The sequence below is a fragment of the Tenrec ecaudatus genome, chromosome 10 (genome assembly GCF_050624435.1).
Source record: "Tenrec ecaudatus isolate mTenEca1 chromosome 10, mTenEca1.hap1, whole genome shotgun sequence".
Lineage (NCBI taxonomy): Eukaryota > Metazoa > Chordata > Mammalia > Afrosoricida > Tenrecidae > Tenrec > Tenrec ecaudatus.
The window spans coordinates 2,301,007-2,325,000 of record NC_134539.1 but is presented as its reverse complement, the minus strand read 5'-3'; the positions used below and the strand labels follow the sequence as shown (position 1 = coordinate 2,325,000).

The following is a 23,994-nucleotide window of genomic DNA, read 5'->3' as shown; positions in this document are numbered from 1 at the left end:
CCTCTCAGGCTTCACAGCTGCAGTGCAATGAACGTAAGTGATGGAGACTGCCACGCCGGTGCCGGTGGCCCGGGCACTTGCTTCCCCTGTGGAGTGACCCAGGGGTGACAACCTCCAAGCGGGGGCTGTCTCCAGGGACAGCTGGTCTCCTGGACAGACGGACAGGGGAGCCCTCTGGCAACGTCCAGCTTCCCACCAATTTGGCTGGTCTTGAAATCAGTGGGTTCCCAGTGGGAGCAGACCTGGGACACGGAGGAGGCTGACGGAAGACCCAGAGGACACTTGGCTCCTGTGTGTCCCTGGCGGTGTCACCTGCAGTGCTGGCTGTCGGGATCCCCTCCTGCTGTGTGTGGCGGTGTCCAGAGCTGCTGGTCACAGACATGCAGGCACCAGACCCACCCTCCCACGTGGATCCGTGTGTCCGTCCTGGTCATTGGACGAGGAACCTTTACAAAAACCCAAACCGAGCTCACTGCCTCCAGTCGATTCCACCCCGTGCGACGCAGCTCTATGCTGACACATGTGGGGTAACCCCCTTCTGTGGCCATCACCCTCTTTCCATGGCCATCACACCCTCCTCACGTGGCTACCAACCCTCTCCTTCCATGGTCACCATCCTCCTCCTTCCATGTCCACCAGCCGCCCTCCTCCATGGCCACCAGCCCCCCTCTTTCTGTGGCCACCAGCTCCTCTCCTTCCATGGCCACCAGCTGCCCTCCTCCATGTCCACCAGCCACCCTCCTCCATGCCACCAGTTCCTCTCCTTCCATGGCCACCAGCCCCCCTCCTTCTGTGGCCACTAGCCCCCCCTGCATCTGTGGCCACAGGCTAGGGTTGCTGTCAGACCCGTTGTGAGTCACTGCGACCTGGCCTTGGTGCCTGAAGCCCTGAGGTCTGCCTGTGAGCAAGGTGGCCAGGTGGTGTGGAAAGCTTTGTCCACCTGCCAGCCCATGCCCAAGGCCAAGGCCCAGGGTGGAAATGGGGTGAGTGGCCAGGTCTGCCTCCACCTTGAGGGTTGGTGTCCCCTCTGGGTGTTGCTCCAAGGACATGCTAGCCAGCACCTCTCCTACCGTCTTGAACAAGCAGGGTTTGTCCTCACAAATTACTGGTCTGTCTCAGCTTACGGGCTGAGTGCTTGGGCTAAAATTAGTGGTGTTCGCTGAGGAGAAGGCTGGAGCAGGCAGGCCCCCTGCGGGGGCTGTTTGGCTTGACCCAGGAGGGTGGGATGGGGATGCAGGGCACCGGAAGGAGATGGGTGGGTGGGGCCGGTATGCGGTCACAGTTCCATGAGGCTACACAGACTGATGGCTGGGTGCACGGTGTGCTGCCTGCCACCCCCCTCCTGGAGCCCCAGTGCGTGATGCAGACTAGTCTATGAAAATGCTGCCCCCCCCCCCCCGCATCCCTGTGGCCACTCAGAACCTCTGCATCAGCAAGCACAGCAGACTCAGGAAAATGCCCCAGGCAGGCTCAGCCTGTGCCAGGCAGGAGGTGTGCCCACATGGCCCGGTGCCTGGGCCCCTGGCCGGAGGCCTGGCAGTGGTCAGCCTGCTGGAGTGGACGGGCTCTCCTGGGGGCCCAGTGGGTGAGCTCTGCTGGTGTGGGAGGGTGTGTGAGCGGAGGTCTTGGTGGTGAGGGGAACGAGGGTGGGCCAGGCTGGCGGGCACAGCGATTTCTGGCCGGCAGTTTTGGGCACCTGCAGGCAAGTGGGTCTTGGAAGTGTGCCTGTGAGGTGGGGCTGTGAGGGCTGCGGCCAGCTGTGCGCGAGCAGGTGTGGGGCCTGCACCAAGGACACTGGGCTGCGGTTGTGACCTGGAACTTGGCTGGAGTACAGAAGCAGGTGGGGCCCTGGGAGCTAGGGGCCCTCAGCAGGGATCCTGGGAGCCCACCAGTGGCCCTCAGAGCTGTGCTGCCTGGGCAGCGTGATCTACCTCTCTGAGCCCACACTTGCGCACCTGAGGACAGCGAGGAGGGACCCCTGGGCGGGTGCGTAGTCATGGGGATGATTCCCACCCTTTCCTCCCCGGGGCCGTCTCCAATGTTCTTACACCCCTAACTCAAAAGCCCTGCTTGACCGTCCTGTGTCCTTTGGGAAGGGCTGCCCAGGGGACACCTTTAGGATCCTCAAGAGGGTCACCATCACCTTCTGAACTAACCTCTAGACCTTGAATTTCACTGTCCAGCAGGGCTCCTGGGAGACTGTGGTTCCCACCCTTCCCCCAAGATAGCAACCCCTCCTTGTCATCTCCAGCCCCCTCTCACTGTCCCCCAGCACGTTAGAGTCTCCCGGTCACATCCCCAGCCCCACACCTGCGGCTATTGTTCAAGACCTGCTTCACTTCATCATGTGTGCGCGCGCGCATGCTGACGTCAGTGTGCCCAGGGTCACCTCCAGGCAGGCCAGGAGCACCCCAGCAGAACTGTCCCAAGAAGGCAGAGGGGTACCAGGTGGGGAGGGGGCACTTGATTGCACTGGTGCGGCAGGAACAGGGCAGAAGCCCCTGCTCTGGGGGATTTTGTTTGAGGGCCCCCTCAGGAGACTAAGGGGCGCGTGTCTGCGGCCAGCCCCCAGTGAGGGCAGAGGCGCGCTGCGACTCGGGGTGGAGTGACCTGGGTGCGTGCACCGGTTCCCTGGCAGCAAGTCTGTTCAATTGACCCTTGTCTTCACACAAGCGAGTCTGCCTGGGAAGACACTCAGCCAGGGCAGTCCTTCGAAGGACAGAGGGCCTTTGTCTCACGCACTTTGGACGTGTGGTCCGGAGAGTCCAGTCCCTGGGGAAGGACACCATCATGCTTGGTCAAGGGGCAGGGTAGCGACAAAGAGGAAGGTCTTCGATGAGAGGGATGGACACAGTGGCTGCGTCCGTGGGTTCGGATGTGGGGTGGTTGTGAGGCTGGCACAGTGCCCAGTGGTACTTTGTGCTGTTGTGAAGGAGGTTGTCACGGTTGGAACGATCTGGACGGCACCCAACAACACATACGTGTGACACATGCTCAGAGACACATGTACAGCATGCGCACACATACACATGCATGAGTACCCCAGAGACAACCTGGCACCCAGGTCCTGGTGCTCAGTCTTTGGGGGTGTCATGGGTCTGAGTTTGGGGTGCTTGCTTTAGTGTAAGGAGACTTGCTGGTGGACTGGGTTACATCCTGGGCTGCTAATCGCAAAATCATTGGTTCGACCCACCCACTGCTCCTTGGGAGAAAGACGAGGCTTTCCGCTGCCATCAAGATGCAAAGGTTCGGAAGCCCATCGGGGCAGCTTACTCTGTTCTGCAGGGTCACTGTGGGTCGGCCTGGACTTCAGGGCAGTGGGGAAGTTTTTCTTCGGGGGTGTGGTGGGCATGTTCCTGGACCACATCACACCATAGAGGCCAGCAGAAAAGACTCCATGTAGGTCCCAGCTTGGTACCCTATAACGTGGAGTCAGCACTGTTGTCTGCATTTCTGGGGTGTCCAGTGAGCTCACCTAGGGTGCAGCATATGAGACACCTCTGGCTTGGGGAGGGTCATGGAGGGAAGGGGAGCGGATGAAGATTTTGAGGTCTGGGGCTTATTTATACTCACCATTTTGACCAGAGTGTTTGTGTAGGGGGCACCCCAAAATGAGATACAGCCTGGGGGGCCATGTGGCTGCCTGGGACTGGGTGCATGTCCTCAGCTGCTGGGTGAGGACCCTGCGTGTGTGTGGAGCAGGACTGGCTGCACGAGCTCGGGGCAGCAGGAGGAAATGCAGGAATCAATGGATCTGGGCAGTTGTGGACAGAGCAGCAAGCTTTGTATTAGGGGGTCCACCACCTGCCCCACACAGCCTCAGAGGAGCCCCTCCTGCCATGAGCAGCCCCAGGTGTCAGGGAGCAGACTGAGCCCCAGGGTCTGCTGGATGACGGCCACCAAACCTTTCATTTTCAGAACAGCTGGGAGGGGTGACCCAGGGTCTGCTGGAACACAGCTGCCCCCCTGCAGGGACCCCCAGGTTTCCCCTCCCCGCACTCCAGGGCTCCCAGAACAGGAAGCGGGGCTGAACTGCAGCCTGACTGGGCGGCGGAGGAGGAGCAAACACTTGGTTGGGGTTGGACCAGAAATCATTTTGTTCCCTAAGCACTGTCCCTGTCATGTGGGTGGTTCTAGTCCTTGGGGATTTGAAAGGGGGCCAGGCACCTTGGACATGGGGGGGGGGAGGGATGTAGAGGAGGTAGGCAGGTGAGGGATGAGGGAGGGCATCAGGAGGGCATTGGGAGGAGAATGAGTGGCAGGACACGGGTTCTGGTGCCCCCAATACCTGGAAAATCAGACAGCCCCCTCATGGTGTCCTTGCTCGGCTGGGGTGTGGGTGGGGCAGCTGTCTGTGGTCACTGGAGCCTGTGGAATAGACCCCGGGTCAGCTCCAGTCATGGGGCCTCCTTGGCAGGGACCCTGCTGCCCTGAGCCCCTCGGCTTGTTTTTGAGAAGGTGGGGCTGGGGCAGTGGACAGCCTGAGCCTTTGTGGTAGGAGCCTTGGGCTCAGGGACAGGGAGTTCAGGGGTCCGTGTGGGCCTGCGTGTGCACGGGTCACATGTGAAGCTACTGTGTCTGTCCCCTTCCGGAAGGTTCCCGCCCCCCTCCCTCCCACAGGAGACCCTGTACCCATGCAGCCCCCACACCCTAGGCCTCTCTCCCAGCCCCAGGTTGCTGAGTTTGCCTCTGTGCACCCCCCTGTCCTAGGGGTGCCCCAGCGTGAGCGGTGTCTGGCTCAGTGCAAACAGCCTGGAGTTTTCAGGGTCTCACGTGGGTCAGTTCATTTCTCCTTGGTGGGGAATCCTGTATGGGAGGTGGGCGGGGCTCGTCTGGTCGATCAATCAGATGATGGGCAGACCCTGGTGGTTGGCGCCACCTGGGGATCGTGGAAGGTGCTGCATGGATGTGGGCTGCCAGGTTGTACTGTAGGTGACTGTGGGTTGGCCGTCCACTCAAGGTGAGTTAGGTCGTAGGTCAACGTTTAACTCTTCAAGGAAATACGCGCTGTCTCCATCCCCTCTGGCATTGTCTCTGATGGGAGGAGGCCAGCTCCTTCTAAGCACTCAGTTTAGGGTTAGTCTGCTTGCATCCCCCATCCACAGCAGACAGGCAGGTGCTCTGTGCACCAGGTATGGTCCCTGATCTTAAACGAGGTGTCTGGTGGGTGGTAAGGTGACTGGGTGACTGGCAGACTGGGTGGGTAGATGGCTAGTGGGTAGATGGGCAAATGGCTGGGTGGGTAGGTGGGTCTCAGACTTTAAAAGCGGTGTCTGGTGGGTGCATGGACAAGTGGATGGCTGGGTGGATAAGTAGATGGCTGGGTGGTGTCCGGCTGGGTGGATGGGTAGATGGATGAGCAGGTGCATATTGGGCTGGGTGGTTGGGTGTTTGGATGGGTGGCTGGCTGGGTGAGCAGGCCAGCCTGACGTGAGTGACTCTCAGGTATACTCCCCAGGGTGGAAGGAAGACCCTGAGAGGGGCCTCTCCCGTGGGCTGGGCTGCTATCCTCCTCAGGGGGCCAGGCGGGGTCTCCGCCGAGGCGACCCTCTGTGGCTTGTTCACCACCCCTGCCTTCCCCAGGGTGACATCCAGCAGCTGCTCTTCGTGTCCGATCACCGTGCAGCTTACGACTACTGCGAGCACTACAGCCCCGACTGCGACACGGCCGCGCCCGACACGCCACAGTCGCAGGACCCCAACCCCGATGAATATGTGAGTCAGCTCTGCCCAGGCTTTTGCTGGGTGCTGCAGGAAGACTGGGGAGCTGGGGGGGCATAGGGACAGGACAGCTGGGCTTGCACTGGGCACCGGGGTGGATTGTGGGGCCCGAGCCCCTTTACTGAGTCAGCTTTGCTCCCCGAAGGGCTGACTCCGAGGCGTTATTCAGTCATGCTTCCCCCGGGAACCGCTCCTCCTTGGTAAAGCAGGACCCAGGGAAGGACCAGAGGGTCTTGAGGTGGCCTTGCTGTCCCCTGGGTCTCAGGCTGCCCGAGGGGTGGAGACTAGGACTTTTCATGGGAGAGGGGCACTGAATCTCAAGGGCCCACACCCAGCCTGCCCCAAAGGGAGTGAGGGTCAAAAGACAGATGACTTGATAAAGTGTTACATTTTGACCTTACTTCATCTTCCCTAATGCACCTTACAGTGCTCTTTATCTGCGAACTAGGCTTTCACAACCCTGGACTCTATAGTCTGGGCGGGCGGGTGGGGAGTGTTGTCACTGACAGCTATCTGTGTGGGGACCTTGCAAGTGGATTTTGGGCTTCCACTGCCATCCACAGCCTTCTGCAAACTGGTGTCCAGAATTTAAGCTCGGATACCATTCCCTCCTCCAGATTTGGATTGCTTTCTTCATGACCCTTGGCTCGCTCAGACGGGTTCATACGATGGTTTATAATGAGCACGTCTTAGCATCCTTGTACTCTGAGACCATCAGTCACTTCACTACAAGGTGGCTCGGGGGAGGGGGGCAGTCGCTTTCACTCAAGGTTGAGAGAGGGTCTCGGATGATAGTCTCAAGGAATCCTCTGGTCTCTGCTGGCCCTGAAAGTCTGGGCTCAGGAAGGATTTGACTTCTGTGGTTTGTCCTACCGCTCTACCATCTGGCCGTCCTGATCAGAGCAGGGGCAGGGGCAGCTGGGGACCATCTAGTTCTTGGGGTCTCAGAGTAGATGAGGCTGTGGTGCCTGTCGGTTCTTAGCCCTGTGCTCCTCCTTTGAGATGTTGGTGTGGGGACCTCCTTCCTGAGCTGAGGCTTGGGGTGAGGCAATGCAGTGGTGATCCCCCCATGACTCACTCCTCCCTCACACTGGCGTTGACTTTCAGTACCCAGAGGGAGAGGGTGAGGGCGACCCTTTTTACTACGAGTACCCCTACTATGAGGACCTTGAAGACCTGGACAAAGACCCCAAGCCCACCAAGAAGCCCGTGGAAGCTGCACGAGAAACCACAGAGATCCCTGAGGTGAGAGCCAAGTGGGCTGGCTGAGCAGGCTCCTGTCCCACGAAGCGGTGGGTGAGGAGGGAGAGGGCTGGGGTGGGAGTGCGAGTGTGTGTGTGCACATGTGAGTGGGTGCACGTGTGAGTGAATATGTGAGCCTATGTGTATGTGTGGGCATGAGTGTGGGTGACTATGTGAACATGTGTGTGAGCGAATATGTGAGCATATCTGTGTGAGTGAATATGTGAATATATCTGTGTGTGCATGTGCTTACATGTGTGTATGTGTAAGCGAATATGTGAGCCTACCTGTGTGTGTGTGTGTGTGTGTGTGCCTGTCCCCACCTGCTCCGGCTGCCTCTCGCCTCTCAGGGTAGGTTGTGGGGAGCACGGCCCTAGAATACGTGGCTCTTGTGCCTGTGGAAGCTCCAGGCACACCCCCCCATAACTCGACTTCTTTTTACCGTGACCTCCAGGAGTTGACCCCACCTCCCACGGATGCCCCTCGGGTGCCAGAGACGAGCGAGGGGGCCGGGAAGGAGGACGACCTGGGCTTGGAGCACTATGAGTATGTGACGGGCGAGGACTACTACACACCCTCCCCCGACGAGGACACCTACGAGGGCGTGGACGACCCTGACCTGATGACCGGGGTTGGGCCCGAGGCTGGAGTTCCCACTAGCACCACGGCTGCCAGCAACGCATCCCAAGTAAGTTCCCCTGGTGGACACAGGGGCTCAGGGGAGAGGGTGGCTCCCTTGGCCTTCCACCGGGTAGTTCTCCCGTGCCCAGCCCTGCTGGACCTTGGCTGTGGCCTGTTTGAAATTTCTCATATCCCAGGATGACCGGATGACCGTGTCCTGTGTTCAGATGGGAAACAGGGGGTGGATGGTGGGGTGATGGCTGCTCCCTGAGCTCTCGGCTGAGGGGGATGGGGATGGCAGCAGGGTTATGGGTGGGAGTCAGCAGTGTGGACAGCTCCATGGGCTGGGGACACAGGCCAGGGCTGGGCCAACCAGAAGGGCTGACAGTGATGGACAGACGTGGTGGACAGGGTTGGAGCACCGCCCCTGCCCACCAGCTGTTGATAGCTGGACAACCTCTCTGAACCCCGCGTTCTCAGTGGCTAAAGGCGGTGACAGTGTCCCCCTGGGCCACTGCATGGCTCTCTGGTCAGGAGGCTGCAGGCTGGAGAGACCCTCATCTCTGTGCTAGAGGTGGCTCGGGTCTCAGCAGGGGGCCCACGGGAGTGGGGGTGGTTTAGGGTTCTGCCCTGGCTTGGCCCTGGCCTTGGACAGGCTGGAGGGCAGGTTGGGAGAAGAGCCCTTCTCCCACTCAGGGACTGCGTGGAGGCGTGGGGTGACCTCCCTCGGTGGCAGGGGTATGCTGTCCAGCTGACCTCGGTGACCTTGGCACAGTGCCCACAGCAGCAGTGCCCCGGTGACCGCCCCTGCCCCCTCTCCTCTCCAGCCAGCTCTGTCCCCAGAGGGGGAAAGGGACGACTTGGAAGGAGAGTTCACTGAGGAGACCATCAGGAACATGGATGAGAACTACTACGACCCGTACTTCGACCCCACCTTGTCCCCGTCAGAGATCGGCCCGGGGATGCCGGCCAACCAGGACACTATCTACGAAGGGGTGAGCGTGGGGGCCAGCAGGAGGGACTCCCTGGGGCCCTTCTGGGGCCTGGGTGCGGGTGGGGAGACAGCTCTCCCAGGATGCCTGTGTTTCAAGCCTGACTCTGAACCGCGGCGTCCTGGCTGGTCGGCCATGCTGAGGATGTGCATTTTCACCAAAAGCTACCTGCAGAGCCGCTTCCAGCTGGTGGCACCCCCTGAGGGACAGCCGCCTGCCCCAGAGGGTTTTCAAGGCTGCTCACCTGACAGAAGCAGGCTGCCTCCTCTTTTGTCTGTGGGGTGGCTGGTGGGACCCAACTGCCTGCCTTTTGGTCAGCCGTGGAGTGCTTCACTGCTGTGGCACCAGGGATCCGGCATTCCCACCCCAGGGCCTCCGTGAGATTCTTCCTTGTGGTAAGGGCCACAGGCGAGTCCTGTCATGCCAAGTAAGATTCACGGAAACACCTCCAGGTCCGTGGTTCAAACCCACGAGCCTCTCCACAGAGAAAAGACGAGGCTGTCTAGTCCTACCACGAATCACAGCCACAGGGGCCCCAGGGAGCAGTTCTGCTCTGTCCTGGGGGGGTCGCCATGAGTCGAGATCGATGGGACCCCTGTTAAAGCAAAGGCCTGATTCAGTCTGTCTGGGTGAAAATGAATTCCCAGCAAAGGCTTGAATTGGAAAGAAGTGGCCCCCCAGCCCTGGAGTTCAAGGACCCGCGCCGATGCTCCGAGTCACCCGGGGACCACGTCCTGCTCCACAGCACCGGCACCACCCCGGTGCCCTCCTGGTCCTCTTCTCAGGGGCCCTTGATGCGTCATGACCACTGGAATGACCAGCCCCGCTGTCCTCTGGGTGGCACAGTACCCACTGCTGGTGTCTCCCTGGGCTTTCAAGTCCTGTGGACTTTGTAAGAAGCCCTGGTGGTAGTGGGCTACACATGGAGGTGCCAGCTCCAAGGCCAGCGGTTCAAACCCATGAGCCACCCCATGGGAAAAGGACGAGGCGGTCTGCTCCTGAAAAGACAGGCAGCCTGGGAAACACAAAGAAGCCCCGCTCTGCCCAATGGGGTCACTGTGGGTCAGAATTGGCCTGATGGAAGTGGGGCCGGTGTTTAGGGGTGGTGGGCTTTCTGTGACCCGGCTTCCTCTTCCCCCCTCTCTCTCCCCACCATTGTCCAGGTTGGAGGACCCCGGGGCGAGAAGGGACAAAAGGGGGAGCCTGCCATCATCGAGCCGGTAAGGATACTCTTGTCCCTTCTTGCGGGGGGGGGGGGGGGGGGCGGTGGGCGGTCAGGGACGGGGGTCTTCTCTGAGGACACTAAGGGTTATGTGGGGCACAACCCAGTCCTGGGGACTCCAGAACCTTGCTCACGGGGCCACCTCCGTAACCAAACGGCCTCCACTTACTACTTCCTGCTAAGCCACCCTGGGAGCCCCCAGGTGGTGAGAACAGCCTAGACCCGAGGGCTTGGTGAGTGGGTTCAGGGACCGGGTCAGGACCCGCCTGTGTGCGGCCTCTCTGGGTTTTTCACTGGGTGCGGAGTTTTTCTCCGTGCAGTAGAAAGAAGCTCGTGGTGAAGAGACGCCTGGGGGAGCATCCACAATCACCAGCCCCGCCCCCCAGCAGCAGCGGGGGTGGGTGAGAGGTGTGGGGTTCCGTAACAGCTCCGCTGTTAGGCAATGCTGCGGAGGATGCCTGGCCCCCAGTTGGAACCCGGAAAACTGCTGGCGAAACTGTGTCAAGGGGATTCAAGAAACCAGGGCTGCCCTCGGGATTGGGGAGGGGGCTGGGCCACCCCACAGTGTCAGGGACGGGCTCAGGGACACGCTGAGAAACAGAACACGAGACCGAGGGGCTGCTGGGCGCCTCTCGTGGGTCGGCGGGTGTCAGGGGTGGGACAGCTCTCTGCCCCCAACGGCTCTGGGAGCTGCGACTCCGCCCGTGGCCTCAGCTGCGGTGGGTGCTGGGCGTGGTGCCACAGCCGGCAGCTGTTCTGGGCAGAGAAGCCGCTCCGGAGGGTGGGAGGAGCCAATTCCTCAGCACCGCCCCCTCCTCCCCCCTGCCCCCACCCCCCACCCCCGCCACGTCCCTAGCTCAGCAGGGAGGAGTACATCCTGCAGCTGTGTCCACTCAAGAGGCCGAGGCCGCGCTATTGCTTCCGAGGTCAAGCCTGGATCCACAAGGGCCCCGTGACCCCGGGGTGGGAGAACCCGGCTGTACTCCATGCTCCGTGGCACCAGGGGGCGGTGGGCACTGGATAAACCTTGTTCCCCATCTCCTATCAGCCCCTGAAAGACCTGCAGATCTGCAGCCAGGCGTGTCCAAGGGGGCCAGCAGGGCCTCTGGGGAAGGGGCTCCCATGAGGCATAGAGAGCCCTGCTGGATGTCACCCCTTTCCTTGGTGGATAGTGGTGAGCCCTGCCCCCCCCTCAGACCCTCCCCCTGCCCCACTTCAGCCTGGTGCTGTTGCCCACCCAGGGCCTGCTGGCCAGGCCTGACCATCTGAGTCCAGTAGACTTGGTCAGAGGGCCTGGGTGCTGCTGGTGCCTCTTGATATCAGGCCTGGACTCTGCCCTACAGTCCTGTCCCAAGTCCCTATAGGGCCATGAAGCTTACATCCTCCTCTCAGATGGGGCTCCCCACTTCTGGGTTCTCTGTAGGCCTCAGGAGTTTAGGGGGTCTATAGGGGAGGGCCATGCTGAGGACCACCTAGTGCCAAGCTAGGAAGTGGGCAGTGGATGCACTGGGGTTGGTGGGGGCCCTGGCCCACCCCGTGCAGCCACGTGGCTGGTCAATGTCCACTGGGGAATGGAGCTGCTCCCTCCCTGACCCGTACTCATCTCTGGTTGCGACTTCCTGCCCAGCCTGGGCTGGAGAACAGCAGCCCCCGTGAGGGGAGAAGACAGCTGCTGTCCCGGTCAGCCTTGGCCAGTAGCTCCTTGCTGCTCCCCGCCCAGCAGCCTCGGCTCCAGCTTGCTGTGAGGGATGGGGATGGGGGTCCGACAGGGATTGGCAGGGCTATCGGGAGCATTCTCTGTGATACTCAGGCACAGCTATTTCTGGGTAAGCAGGTCCGACCTGGAGGGGCAGGCTGGTCAGTGAGGGCCTGGGGCTCTGGTGACCCTTTGACTCCAAAGCGGTTGGGGTTTCCCAGTGGGCCCTCCTCTTGGGATGGAACTCCTGGCACCTTGGCAGGGACATCCGGGGAGCTAGTTGGGTGTGTCCTTGACAGGGGACTGGCCAGGGATAGTGTCCCCCTGACCACCACCACCCTGCCAAGTGGTTCTGAGTCAGCGGAGAGAAATGTGTCTTCTGTCTCCACCTGAGGCCTCTCCTGTGTCCAGGAAGGGGCTGCCCTGCAGGGTGTCCTGAGCGAGCCTGCTGTGCCCGCCTGCCTCTGGTCCCTTCCTCAAGGACACCGCCTGGGACTCCAGAGCTCAGCTGAGAGATGGATACATAGTAGATAGTACCTGCTGTCCAGGTACTTCTGATGCATAGGGACCCTTAGGGTCCCTTAGGGTTCCAGAGATAGATAGATAGATGATAGATGAAAGCTGGATTGATAGATACATAGATAGATAGATGTATCTATATATACATACTTGCATACATAGATGATAGCTGGCTGGTAATGGATGGATTGTAGAAGATACATGAATAATAGATAAATGGATGGTAGATATCTGGTATATGGATGACAGAGGATATGTAGATTAGATACATTGATAAGAGATATATAGATGATAGATGATGCATGATAAGTAGACAGATAATAGATTACAGCCAGTGGATGTTCGGTGATAGATACGTAGAAGGATGATGGATGACATATAGATGATAGGTACATGGGTGATAGATGACGGATGGATGATAGATGATAACTGAATGATAGGTATATGTATGATAGATAGGTGATAGATAGGTGATAGATTTATAGAAGACAGGTAGATAGATGGGGGATTGGTAGATGGATGATAGAGGATATATGGTTTAGCTAGATGGATAAATGATAGGGGATGGCTAGATGGAATAGTAACTAGACAGATGATAAATTGGTGGGTAGATGATGCGTGATAGACAACAGAGGGATAATAGTTCAATGATAGCTAGATGCTGATAGGTGAGGGATGAGGGATGATAGATTGGCAGGTAGTTGGCGGATGGATGGTGGATAAGTAGACAGTGATAAGTAGATCAGTTCACTGCAGCTCTTGGTGACCCCAACCCCCTGGTGGCCGCCACGGAGGATTCAGCACTGGGTGATGGGTGGAGTCACTGCCAGGGCCCCTGTGCGCTCTCAGAGCCCCTGGCAGGACGGCGGTGGTGTTCTGTGGGATGTACTGGGCCCCGGAGGAGGATTCCTGTGAGTGGGGCATCAGGTCACTGCCCCTGTCTTAGTCTGGAAGCTCTGCTGAGACCAGCCACCGTGGGCAGCCCACTGCCTCTGACAGCCTAGCGCCACAGCTCCTGGCACGGTAGCCACATGGTGCCCTCAGCACACCACTCATGGAATGAGAGGGGTTGAGCGGGCAGTTGGCCGGGCCCCAGGCCCCTGGCACCTGGAGGCCTCCCCGTGGCTCTTCGGCCTGGCTCACGGACTTCTTCTCTTCCAGGGCATGCTCCTAGAAGGGCCACCTGGCCCAGAAGGCCCCGCGGTGAGTGTCCCTTGCTGCCCCCACTCCTCAGGGGTCAGAGACAGCCCTTAAATGCCCAACAGGCCTTGAAAACAGGGGTCTTGGTTGGGGGGGGGGAGGAGTGGGACCACTTTTAGCAGTCTTAGCCTAGCACCCGGGTGCCCGGTGGGCGGTGGGCATCTCCCAATGAGGGTCATCTCCTCTGTGTCCTGATTATATCTTTGACTCTAGGGTCTCCCAGGACCGCCCGGAACTACGGGCCCTACCGGCCAAATGGGGGACCCCGGAGAGAGGGTAAGGCTGCCAGTCCTTGAGCATGCACTCGGGCCCCATGTGCCCCCCGCCCCGCCCACTGGACTGGGCCCAGGTCATGTCTCACGCCCCCATGATGGCGAATCAGATGTGGTTGTGGGCAGCCCGGCCCTGGTCAAAGGAACAGTCCCTCCAGCTGCCTAGCAGTGGGCTGGGCGCCAGGGCTGCCATTGTGCCCTGACGCCTAGTGGGCGCATGGAGTACTGCAGGTCAGTGTCTGGCTCTGTGGGCTCTACCTTCCTCCTCCCATTTTCCTGCCAGGCTAGGGGCGTGGCTGTGGCTGCAATCAGGTTCAGCGCTGAGGCTCACCTGGCGAATTGTCAATTTTGAAACAGCGTGCAAAGTGCCATTGTGTGGGCTTCTAGCCCCGGCTAGGCACTGCTGCTGACAGGGACGTGCTGGGTGGACGGAGAGGTGGGTGCGCGAGAGTCACTCCCTGCAGCTTGTCCACCGGGCACTCCTGGCTAGAACAGTGCAGGTGCCTTTCCCAGACACACCATGATCTGTCCTTGAAGCCCCCCGCCTCCCATCCTCTGTCCATGCCTCCCTCCTTCAAGACCCTGCTTGTCACAGTGGAAGGAAGCTCCTTGCCAAGGTCCCCACGCCCACATGCATACACACGCGCACACACACACACACATGCACCCACTCACACACACGTACATGCATGCACACGCAGACACACATGCATGCACACAGACACGCGCGCACACGAGCACAGACGTACACACGTGCAGCACATTCACGCAAACACACAAGTGCACCCCCCACCCCCTCTACAGGTTAATAAGGCACACGTGAGTGCTTGAGCCCCACCCTCTGCAGCCTTGAGTGCTTCTGACTGCTTCCTGGGAGAAGGCCCCACCCCATGAGGTGTGTCAGATCACTCCCAGCATGGGGTGCAGTTCTAGAAGAAGCTCTGTAAAGGTGCCTCCCCCGCAGCCGCAGAATCTGCACAGCTCCCCAAGGGAACCTTGGCTGGAACCCACGGTTGACTGTGGAGAGTCTGGTCTATAAATGTTACTACACACAGGTTTTGGAGAATGGGGCGGGGGGGGGGGCAATGATGTGGCATTCCACAGAGGGGAGAGAGCCTAGTTCATGGAGCACACCTGGTGAGCATCTGTACTTGGTGTGTGGGGGGGGGGGCACAAGGAGTGGATGAATGGATGGTGAGTGTGTGGCTTGGTAGATGGATAAAATGATGAATGGTGGATGAGTGGGTTGTTAGGCGGGCAGGTGGATGGATACATGGATAGGTGAGTGGATGGATAGTCGGATGAGTGGATAGCTGGTTTGATGGATTATTGGGTGAATAGGTGGGTGGGTGGATGGATGGATGGACATAGAGATGGGTGGGTGGGTATGTGGGTAGATGGCTGGCTGGCTGGATGGCTGGATACAATGATGGGTGCATAGATGAATGGATGGGTGGGTGGGTAGATGTATAGATTGATGGATGGATGGGTGGATGAATGGATGGATGGGTGTGGGGGTAGATGTATAGATTGATGGGTGGATTAATGGGTAGATGGATGGGTGGGTGTGTGGGAAGATGTATAGATTGATGGGTGGATGGGTGGGTGGGTGGGTGGGTAGATGTATAGATTGATGGGTGGATGGATGGATGGATGGGTGGGTGGATGGATGGATGGGTGGGTGGGTGGATGGATGGATGGGTGGATGGATGGATGGGTGGTGGATGGGTGGATGGGTGGATGGATGGATGGGTGGATGGATGGATGGGTGGATGGGTGGATGGATGGATGGATGGATGGGTGGGTGGGTGGATGGGTGGATGGGTGGATGGGTGGATGGGTGGATGGATGGATGGATGGATGGGTGGATGGATGGGTGGATGGATGGATGGATGGATGGATGGATGGATGGGTGGATGGATGGATGGATGGATGGATGGATGGATGGATGGGTGGATGGATGGATGGGTGGATGGATGGATGGGTGGATGGGTGGATGGATAGATGAGTGGATGGGTGGATGGGTGGATGAGTGGATGGATGGATGGGTGGATGGATGGGTGGATGGGTGGATGGATGGATGGATGGGTGGGTGGATGGATGGGTGGGTGGATGGATGGGTGGGTGGATGGGTAAGTGGATGCTTTAGTAGCGTCCCGTGGCTGCTGCATCAAATTACCACACATCGATTTGATGGCAGTGAGTTTTGGGGTGACTTAAAGTAACAGGGCTTTGCTCTCTGACAATTCTGAAAGCCCCTGAGTTCAAAGTCAAGGTGTCAGCAGGCCCATGCAGGATCCCTCGGAAGGCCCCGCGGGGATCTTCCTTTGTATCACTGCAAGCTCTGCCTCTGAGGTCCCATAGCCCCCTCCCCACCACTTTCTCCTCTGTGTGTCTCTCACAAGGACACAGGGCCCTGGGTGCAGGGCCCACCTGTGTAATTCAGGGTGACCCCAAGCTGCCTCATTGACTAACCAGGGAAGAGATCCTTTGCCTTCACAGGGTCACAGAGCAGGGCTGTGGGAATCGGGATGTGGATGTATGTGCGGGGCCTCCGTGGATCCCCTGCAGATGGTCATGCTGCACCCTCCCACACAGCCAGGTGTCGCTGTGAAGCCAGTGACTCAGCCCCTCTCTGGGTGACAGAGTCTTGTGATGGCTGGTGGTGCCTCTCTGCTTGGGGCGGCATGGTGGCTGGACAGACACTGCCTGGGCCTCCTGGTCACGCTCCTTGAGCTGCTTTAAACAAAGGAGCCCGTTTGGGGCTCTTCCTCCTGAGAAGGCTACTTGCTGACGACAGGGCTCGGGCCAGTGCTGCTCAGCAACCCCCACCCCCAGTGCATCAGAGAGGTCCCCGCTGGCCCCGAGTGTCTGCTGCAGACCAAGAACTAGAAAAACTCTGACTCTAGACCATTTTTTTTGTTCATGTGATCAATCTAGGGCAATAATTCACAACTTTCCTAATGCCGTGACCCTTTAATATAGTTCCTCATGTTGTGATGACCCCCAACCATGAAATTACTTTCATTGCTACTTCATCACTGTCATTTTGCTATTGTTATGAATCATCATGTAAATATCTGATATGCAGGATATATTTTCATTGTTACAAATTGAACATCATTAAGCATAATTAGAGCATAGTGATTCATCACAAAACACTATGTAATGATATATTGTGGAATAGTTGTGTTTTCCAATGGTCTTAGGAGACCCCTGTGAAAGAATTGTTAAACCCCCCAAAGGGGTCGTGACCCCCAGGTTGAGAACCGCTGCTCTAGGGCCTTGCTTTGAGGGCCACCTGATCCAACGAGGCGGGAGAGAGCGGTCCAGGAGGCCAAGGCCCGTGGTAGCCTCCGTCCCAGGGCTGGAATCTTCTTTCTTCCACTGGCCATCTGGATATTTACAACCTCCTTCCTGGGCCTGACTTTAATGAGCTGGTGCCCCTGGGCTGGACCGTCTTCCGGCAGGTGATGTCGGCTGGCACGGGCGATTGTGCAGGCTCTCTACGGCCTGTGGACAGGTGTTCCCAGCTCTGTGCTGCCCTCAGCCCGCAGGCCCCTCCCCTGCCGACAGGGTGCTCCTGCCTTCTCGGACCTCTCTGGAATGTTCCCTGTCTGGGTCAGCATGTTCTGTACCCCCTTCCTTCCCACCCCACGACTGGCTGACTGGGCTGTGTCCTCTCCTTGACACAGGGACCCCCCGGACGCCCAGGGCTCCCCGGAGCTGATGGTCTGCCTGGCCCACCTGGGACCATGCTCATGCTGCCTGTGAGTATCCGTGTTTGGGGGGGTCCTTTGGGTCCTGGGGGGTGGGGTAGGGAGTGCTGGGTGAGCAATGCCCTCAGCTCCAGAGCAATCCCTGTCCCAGCCAGGTGGGCCTGAAGGGGCAGCTCAGGCAGCACCCCGGAAGGTAGCCTCACCGGCCTCTCTGCTCAGGGCCAGCTGAGGTGCAGGCAGTTTGATGGGAGAAGTCATTCACTGTGGTCATGGGGGAACACGTAGGGTGGGGGTATCTTCCCTCCGTGTGGTGGGTGGTGGTTCCTAGATGTCACACCAGTCCTGCTGACCCTTCACCCACCACACCCCACAGTTCCGGTTTGGAGGGGGTGGCGACGCCGGCTCCAAAGGCCCCATGGTCTCAGCCCAGGAGTCCCAAGCCCAAGCCATCCTGCAGCAGGCCCGGGTGAGTGGGGTACAGGCTGTGCTGGGGGGCGGGCTTGGTGAGTGGGGTGCTGAGCTATGCTGAGGGCGTCTGAGTGGGGCACAGGCTACACTGTGGGAGCTGGCTTGGGGGAGTGGGGCTGAGCTAGGGGACACCGACCCAGGTGAGTATGTGGAGGTGGAGGTGGCTGCAGAGCTGGGGGCACAGGCCTGGGTGAGCAGGTGTGACCCTGCAGGGTAGGTGCAGGGCTGGGGGTGTCTCTCGGCCTCAAGGAGTGTGCACCTGGCAGCCGGTCTGCTCAGACCCGCTCATGAGTGGGCACAGGGCATTTGGAGGCTCCTCAGGTTTCTCCAGGCTGACACCAGGGTGGCCAGAGGGGGAAGCGATGGTCAGAATCTCTCGAGAGGCGGGGGTTGCATTCCACACCCTCCTGGCTCTGGAGATACAGGTCTAGGCCCCCAGGCCCAGAGAGGGGCTCCCAGGTGGGGACTGACCGAAGCAGGCACCCCAGGAAAGAGCCCTGTGCAGGCTTCCTGCCCATAAGTGGGGTCCACAGAGGGGGCTGGTCCCCAACCAGCGGGCTGCGCTGTTTAAGGTGTGCCATTCTGGGCTGCCCAGTGTCAGGATGAGCCGCCGGGCAGCCTGTGGGCTGCAGGCCGGGGCCCTTCCAGGGAGCGCCAGAGAGCCATCGGGACACAGCCCTGGCCTAAATGCCGAGTGGAGTCCTGTGTGAGTGCTGCTCTGCACCACGTGGCACCGCCTGGAAGACTGGGTGGCCCGGGAGCCGCTGTGCAGCTGGGCTGTGTGGCCGCCTTTAACCGGGCATCCATGGCACTCGGAGGACTTCTGATTGGGCGGGGTCTCTGATTGCCCGGGGGGTGGCGGCAGCGTGGCTAAGCTGTGGGGGCTGGGGAACATTCACATGGGTTACTGAGCGGGGCCAGTGGCTACTGGCAGTGAGAACTCGGAGCCCTGGATCTGGACACCAGCAAAGGCATGTCCCTAACCCGGCAGCTCTGGGCAGGGGGCCGACATCCACTCTGTGAGCTGTGTAGTGTGTAGTCTGCCCTTCATCCTACCCTGCCAGCCCGCCCAGTAGGGGAGGGCACAGCCCTTCCAGTCAGGTGCCCAGAGCGGCAGACTGGAGCAGTGGGGGCAGGGAGCAGAGGGAGGATACACTGGGGGTGCTAGGGACCCGAATGGACAGAAGACCCACCCCACCGCCAAAGAAATGACATGGTTGCTCAGTTGGCTATCTCGCTGGACTTGGGTGCAGGCATCCCCGGGGCAACGGCTCTGGGGATTTTTGGAAGCATCAGCTGCACCCTCGTCCAAGGTTCCTGGCCCTGCTCTTGGGTCACTTCTGGATGACCCATTTTCTCTTGCAGTTGGCGCTGAGGGGACCAGCCGGACCAATGGGCCTCACAGGCAGGCCGGGCCCCATGGTGAGTAGTCGGCATCCCGGTCACTACACCTGCAGAGCGGGCTGTGCCGAGTGACATGGGGGTCCTCGGCCCCAGGGGTTCTGCTTGGCTGGATAGAGGGAACTGGCCACATCTCCCTCCCTCCTGGTGGCAGGGGCTGGTGGGGGCCATCTGCCATGTGTGGACAGGCATCTGTGTGTAGTTTGCCAGGGGAGGTTGAGGAGGTGGGTGGGTAGGTGCAGGTGGACCCTGGGGAGAACGATCGTAAAGGCCCTGCGGTCAGTAGCAGCTTCCTTGATGCCTCAGTTGGAGGGGCACCCAAGGGGCTGGGGAGGGGGGACATGCAGGGGACACTTCTGTGCCTCAATGAAAGCATTGGGACACCAGGCCTCTTCCATTCTGCTGCCAGGGAGTGGGGCAGTTCCCATGGGTGGGGGGTGGGGGATCCTGGGGCCTGGGTTTCTGAGACCCAAAGAAGCTCTTCTGGTGTCAACCTTCCGGTCAGTAGCCTGATGATGACGCCCCCCCCCCACCTGCCACCAGGGTTTCTAGGACCCCAACTGGTCACCCCTGCTTCAAGGCCTCAGCAGGGGAGGTGGGGCCAGGGGCCTGGCGAGTGGGGCTGGGGTAGCAGGATGGACACTGGGTGGCTGCTGACGCCTTGGGAAGACTGGTTCATGTTGCTGAGCTGCTGAGTGGGCGGGGGCCTATTGTGCTGGAGACACATCACCCTAAAACACCAGAGGCGCTTACATTGAAAACACCAAGGGAGATCCAGACCGCTGCTGAGAGACGCCTGGCTGGGAAGCCTGCAGGACAGCCCCACTGCTGTCCCGCCCAAGGGGGCTTGTTCTACCCACCTGCCCCCTGAACATGCACTAATCCAGGCTGTTTTTCTGCAGGGCCCCCCTGGGAGCGGAGGCCTGAAGGGTGAGGCTGGAGACATGGGGCCGCAGGTATGACATGGGGCCTCCGGGGGCCCGGGGCCTGTCTGAGACTGCTGACTAGGCCCAGCACACTGGGCACTCCCTGAGGGCCCCCAGGAATCGCTATTGCTGTGGGGTCCCTGGGAGGGGGCAGAGCTGGGCCCCATGCCTGGAGCGTGGACTACCAGTGGTGCAGGTGCCGGGCCCAGCGCCATCTGCTTAGGGAGCTGGATGGGACTGGGGCCATGCTGACAAACACCAGGCAGGTGTTTTGCTCTTTGCTGGAAAAAAGCCGGCAGGACTGACCTTTGTCCTCTGATTCCCGGCAGGGCCCCCGAGGTGTGCAGGGCCCACCTGGCCCCTCAGGAAAGCCTGGACGAAGGGTGAGTGGCTTGTGTCAGCATGTGGGGGAGGAGTGGGTGTCCCCCAACCCCTGAGTGGCTGGTGCAGACGGACAGGGACTGCAGAGATGCTGGTGTCTCCCATGTGCACAGTGTGTGCGTGTGTGTGTGAGTATATGTGTATATGTGTGGATGTGCTGAGGCCTGGTCCCATGGCCCACCCCGAGGTCTCCATGCTGAGCATGTCCCTGACCTGACAGCGGCCTGGTCCACGCTGGGTGTTCACTCAGAGCAGCCCCACAGCTTCTGTGGGGGCGGCACCTGTGAGGACAGAGGACCAGTGGGCCTTAGTTCTTGGGGGAAGTCTTCTAGCACAAAACTGGTCTGACTCCTGGCTGACCCATCCCCATCTGGCGCCCCACAGAGCCCTCGAGGGCAGGTTTGGTTTTGGAAATAGATCTCCAGGCCTCTCTTCCGAGGGCTTCTGGTCCACTTGACCCTCCATCTCCTCAGTTTGCCCATGAGCATATTCTGTGCTGATGCCCCCCCCCCCAATTTCATGTCTCCAGGGGCAGTGACCATTGGTGGGCCTGGCCTTCCTGCGCAGTAACACTCAGCTTGGCAGACAGGAGCCCTGGCCAGTGGACCCCGCTTCTGTAGTGACATGCCCCCTCCTCTGTTGCAGGGCCGAGCGGGCAGTGACGGAGCAAGAGGGATGCCAGGGCAGACGGGCCCCAAGGTAAGTCGCTCCTGCTCTCAGTCACCATCTCTGCTGGGCCCTCCAGATGGTGACCTGGCCAGTGGGTGGTTCCTGTGATGGGTGGTCTCTCTGTGCACCTGTCCCACGTTGAGTGGGGGCTTGTGAGTGAGGAGGGGTCTGTGGGGATGTGTCTGGGACCTCTCACGACTTGTGTGACATCTGCCCAGGTCTGCAGTAGAGTGTGTGGCGGGGACATGCTGAGAAGGTCACGCTCACACAGGGCCTCGGGTGTGCCATGCGGGCTGGGCACCTTCTCAGCTGTCCGGGAAGCCCAGGCCCTTGGAGCTGGGGTGGGGGTGCAGCACAAGTGGATATGGGATGGGTGACTCTGAGGCTCAGCATGAGTGCAGGCAGCATCTGCCCAGGTGGCTGGTGAACTTCCAGCTCCAGCCTTGCTGCTGAGGTCTGGATCATTGGTCCCTGTGCCCACGAGGTTGGTGTAAGAAGGCCATGTCTGCCTGATGCATGGCCTCCCAGAAGGATGTGTCCAAGGGCCCAGTAGGACCCAGGGGAGGTGGCTGTTCTCCAGGAGAGTCTCGAGTGGGGACAGTGGTGTGGCCGGAAGAGAGTGGAGCCTTGTGTCCCTGTGCCTGGCCACCTCTCCGCTGGCTGGCGAGCTGGATTTGGTGACCTGCCGGGAAGAGGATGGGATGCATAGACTCACAGGGTCCCTTCACCTCCAGAAACACGCCCCCCCACACCCTGTCTGCTGTGTAACGCTCATGGTGGGAGGGTGCTGTTCTCTGGTGATAGGAGGGGGATGGTGGGGTGTATGCTTGTGTGTGTGTGTGTGTCCTGGTCCATCATCCAAGTGCGTGTGAGTGCCTACCACTGGCCAGGCAGCTATGAACACTGAGAGTGTGACCAAGATGAAGGCCAGCAGCGTCCTTGCCTCCTGGTCTCACCCTCGGGTGGCTGTGTGGACACTAACCTGGGCCTATGATCTTCCGCCTCTCCATCCGCCGGCTTGGTTGGTGACTGGGGAGCAGGAGTGGGGCCTGCAGAACTGAAGCAGCAGGTGCCGGGCACCCGCAAGGGGCATGTCTCTGAGCGCCTGTCCTTCTCATAGGGTGACCGTGGTTTTGATGGCTTGGCTGGATTGCCAGGGGAGAAGGGCCACCGGGTAAGTGTGTCCCCGTGAAGTCCTGGGGGGTTTGTGCAGCAGAGAGGTTCCCGGGTGTCCCTCAGGCTTTTTGCAGCCCTCTGTGGGGTCGGGCTCCCTGGACTGGGAGCGGTCTCTCCAACCCTCTGGCGAGAGGTGGGGGTGTCAGTAACAGCCCCTCGCTCGACCCTCTGTGGACAAAGGGACAGCCGGCTCTGCAGGGAAAGAGCCCATCTGCTCACTCTCTGCAGGGCGCACAGGGGCTGACCACGGATCACACACTCATGGCTTCTGTGCACACACTGGGTATCACCTGCATGTGCGCCTGGTTTACACCTGTGCATTAGGTTCCACACACACGCCTGTGGTTCCTCCCTACCCACATCTTCCTGGTCTGTGGACAGGTCTGCTGTGCCGTGACAGGTTGTGGTCTAGCTGTGTGTGTGTGCATGTGCACACAGGCCCCCACACTCATGTCCATGTGTGTGCATGCACGTACTCATGTAAACCTGTGGTGCACACATGCTCACACACACTCAAACACACCTGTAGACACACACACACCCCTGAGGTGCACACACACTTACATGTATGTAACACACTAAGGGGCTGCACACACACATGCTCACACACATGGACACTTATGTACATGCCTGTGCCTGTGACACCCAGGTTGATTTCTTGGTGATGGCTCACACAGGGCTGGGGGTGGGGGGCTGTCAGGGCTCCGTATGTGAAGGCAGGGTGGGCATGGCCCCTCAGCTGGCAGAAATCTCTCCTAATGAGACTGTCTGATTGGGGGGGGGGTGACAGCCCCAACCCTCACGGTGGCCCTCCTGGGGTGTGGAGTGCCACACAGAGAGACAGCCTCAGGGACACTGTCATGGTGTCCAAGCTGGCTGCCCAGCTGCCCAGGGACTCTGCAGCCCTGCGGCTATTGGTGGGGAGCCCTGGGTGCACTTATACCGACTTTGCTTTCCAGGGAGACCCAGGCCCTTCTGGACCTCCAGGACCTCCGGGAGAGGACGGAGACAGGGTGCGTATTCACCATGTCTCCTTAGATCGCCTGCCCGGCCCCTCTGCAGCCTGTGCAGGAACCTGGCAGATAGAACCCCGAGTTGTGTGTGTATGTGTGTGTGCGTGTGGGTACATGAGGTGTGTAAGTGGATCTGCCTGTGTGAGTAAATGCAAGTGTACACATGTGTGCATGAGTGTGTGTGTTTTATGTCTGAATGTGCATGTGAGTCCACATGTGAATGTCAGTATGCATATGGCTGTGTGTGTGCATGTGCGCATGCATGTTTGTGAATATGGGTGTGAGAATGTGAGGTGGGCACTGGCAGTGAGAAGCCAAGTGTGACCACGTGCCCTCATGGGGTCCAATGCTGGGGGGACTGGCCAGGCCATGTTAGACCCTGGTGGAAACTCCTGGCTTGGGACCTTGTGGTTCTCAGAGCCAGGCCCTTCCACCTGCAGCACCCCACACCTCAGTGGGACATGGGGTGGCAAAGGAGCCCGGCATGTCCTCATCAGATCTGGCCTCTTCTCTCCCCACAGGGTGACGATGGAGAAGTTGGGCCCCGAGGCCTTCCTGGGGAGCCTGTGAGTCTCAGCTGCATGTGGGCACCTGTCTGGACAGAGTGTGGGGAGGACACTGAGGCAGCCGGGGTCCCCTGGAAGGAATAAGGGCTCACAGGAGGCGGGGCTCTCAGGAGTGGGTCCAGGCAAAGGCGGCTGGGGAAGCCTGGTCCCTTGAGAGGGCATTGGATGTTCTCCAGGCTGCCTCCCGGGG

At 59.8% G+C, this 23,994-nt stretch overlaps 1 protein-coding gene across 2 annotated transcripts in view; it reads left to right on the top strand.

Annotated features, from left to right (window-relative positions):
• The window catches only part of COL5A1 (collagen type V alpha 1 chain), a 120,075-nt gene that overhangs the window by 42,331 nt on the left and 53,750 nt on the right, over positions 1-23,994 (top strand). For both annotated transcript variants that reach the window (XM_075559834.1, XM_075559833.1), the window contains exons 5-20: positions 5,584-5,715; positions 6,829-6,966; positions 7,418-7,651; positions 8,412-8,579; positions 9,740-9,796; positions 13,175-13,216; positions 13,427-13,489; positions 17,181-17,255; positions 17,578-17,670; positions 19,038-19,094; positions 19,976-20,029; positions 20,329-20,382; positions 21,026-21,079; positions 22,170-22,223; positions 23,185-23,238; positions 23,760-23,804. In XM_075559834.1, coding sequence (XP_075415949.1) covers positions 5,584-5,715; positions 6,829-6,966; positions 7,418-7,651; positions 8,412-8,579; positions 9,740-9,796; positions 13,175-13,216; positions 13,427-13,489; positions 17,181-17,255; positions 17,578-17,670; positions 19,038-19,094; positions 19,976-20,029; positions 20,329-20,382; positions 21,026-21,079; positions 22,170-22,223; positions 23,185-23,238; positions 23,760-23,804 — 1,374 coding nt within the window. The remainder of the gene's footprint in view (positions 1-5,583; positions 5,716-6,828; positions 6,967-7,417; positions 7,652-8,411; positions 8,580-9,739; positions 9,797-13,174; positions 13,217-13,426; positions 13,490-17,180; positions 17,256-17,577; positions 17,671-19,037; positions 19,095-19,975; positions 20,030-20,328; positions 20,383-21,025; positions 21,080-22,169; positions 22,224-23,184; positions 23,239-23,759; positions 23,805-23,994) is intronic.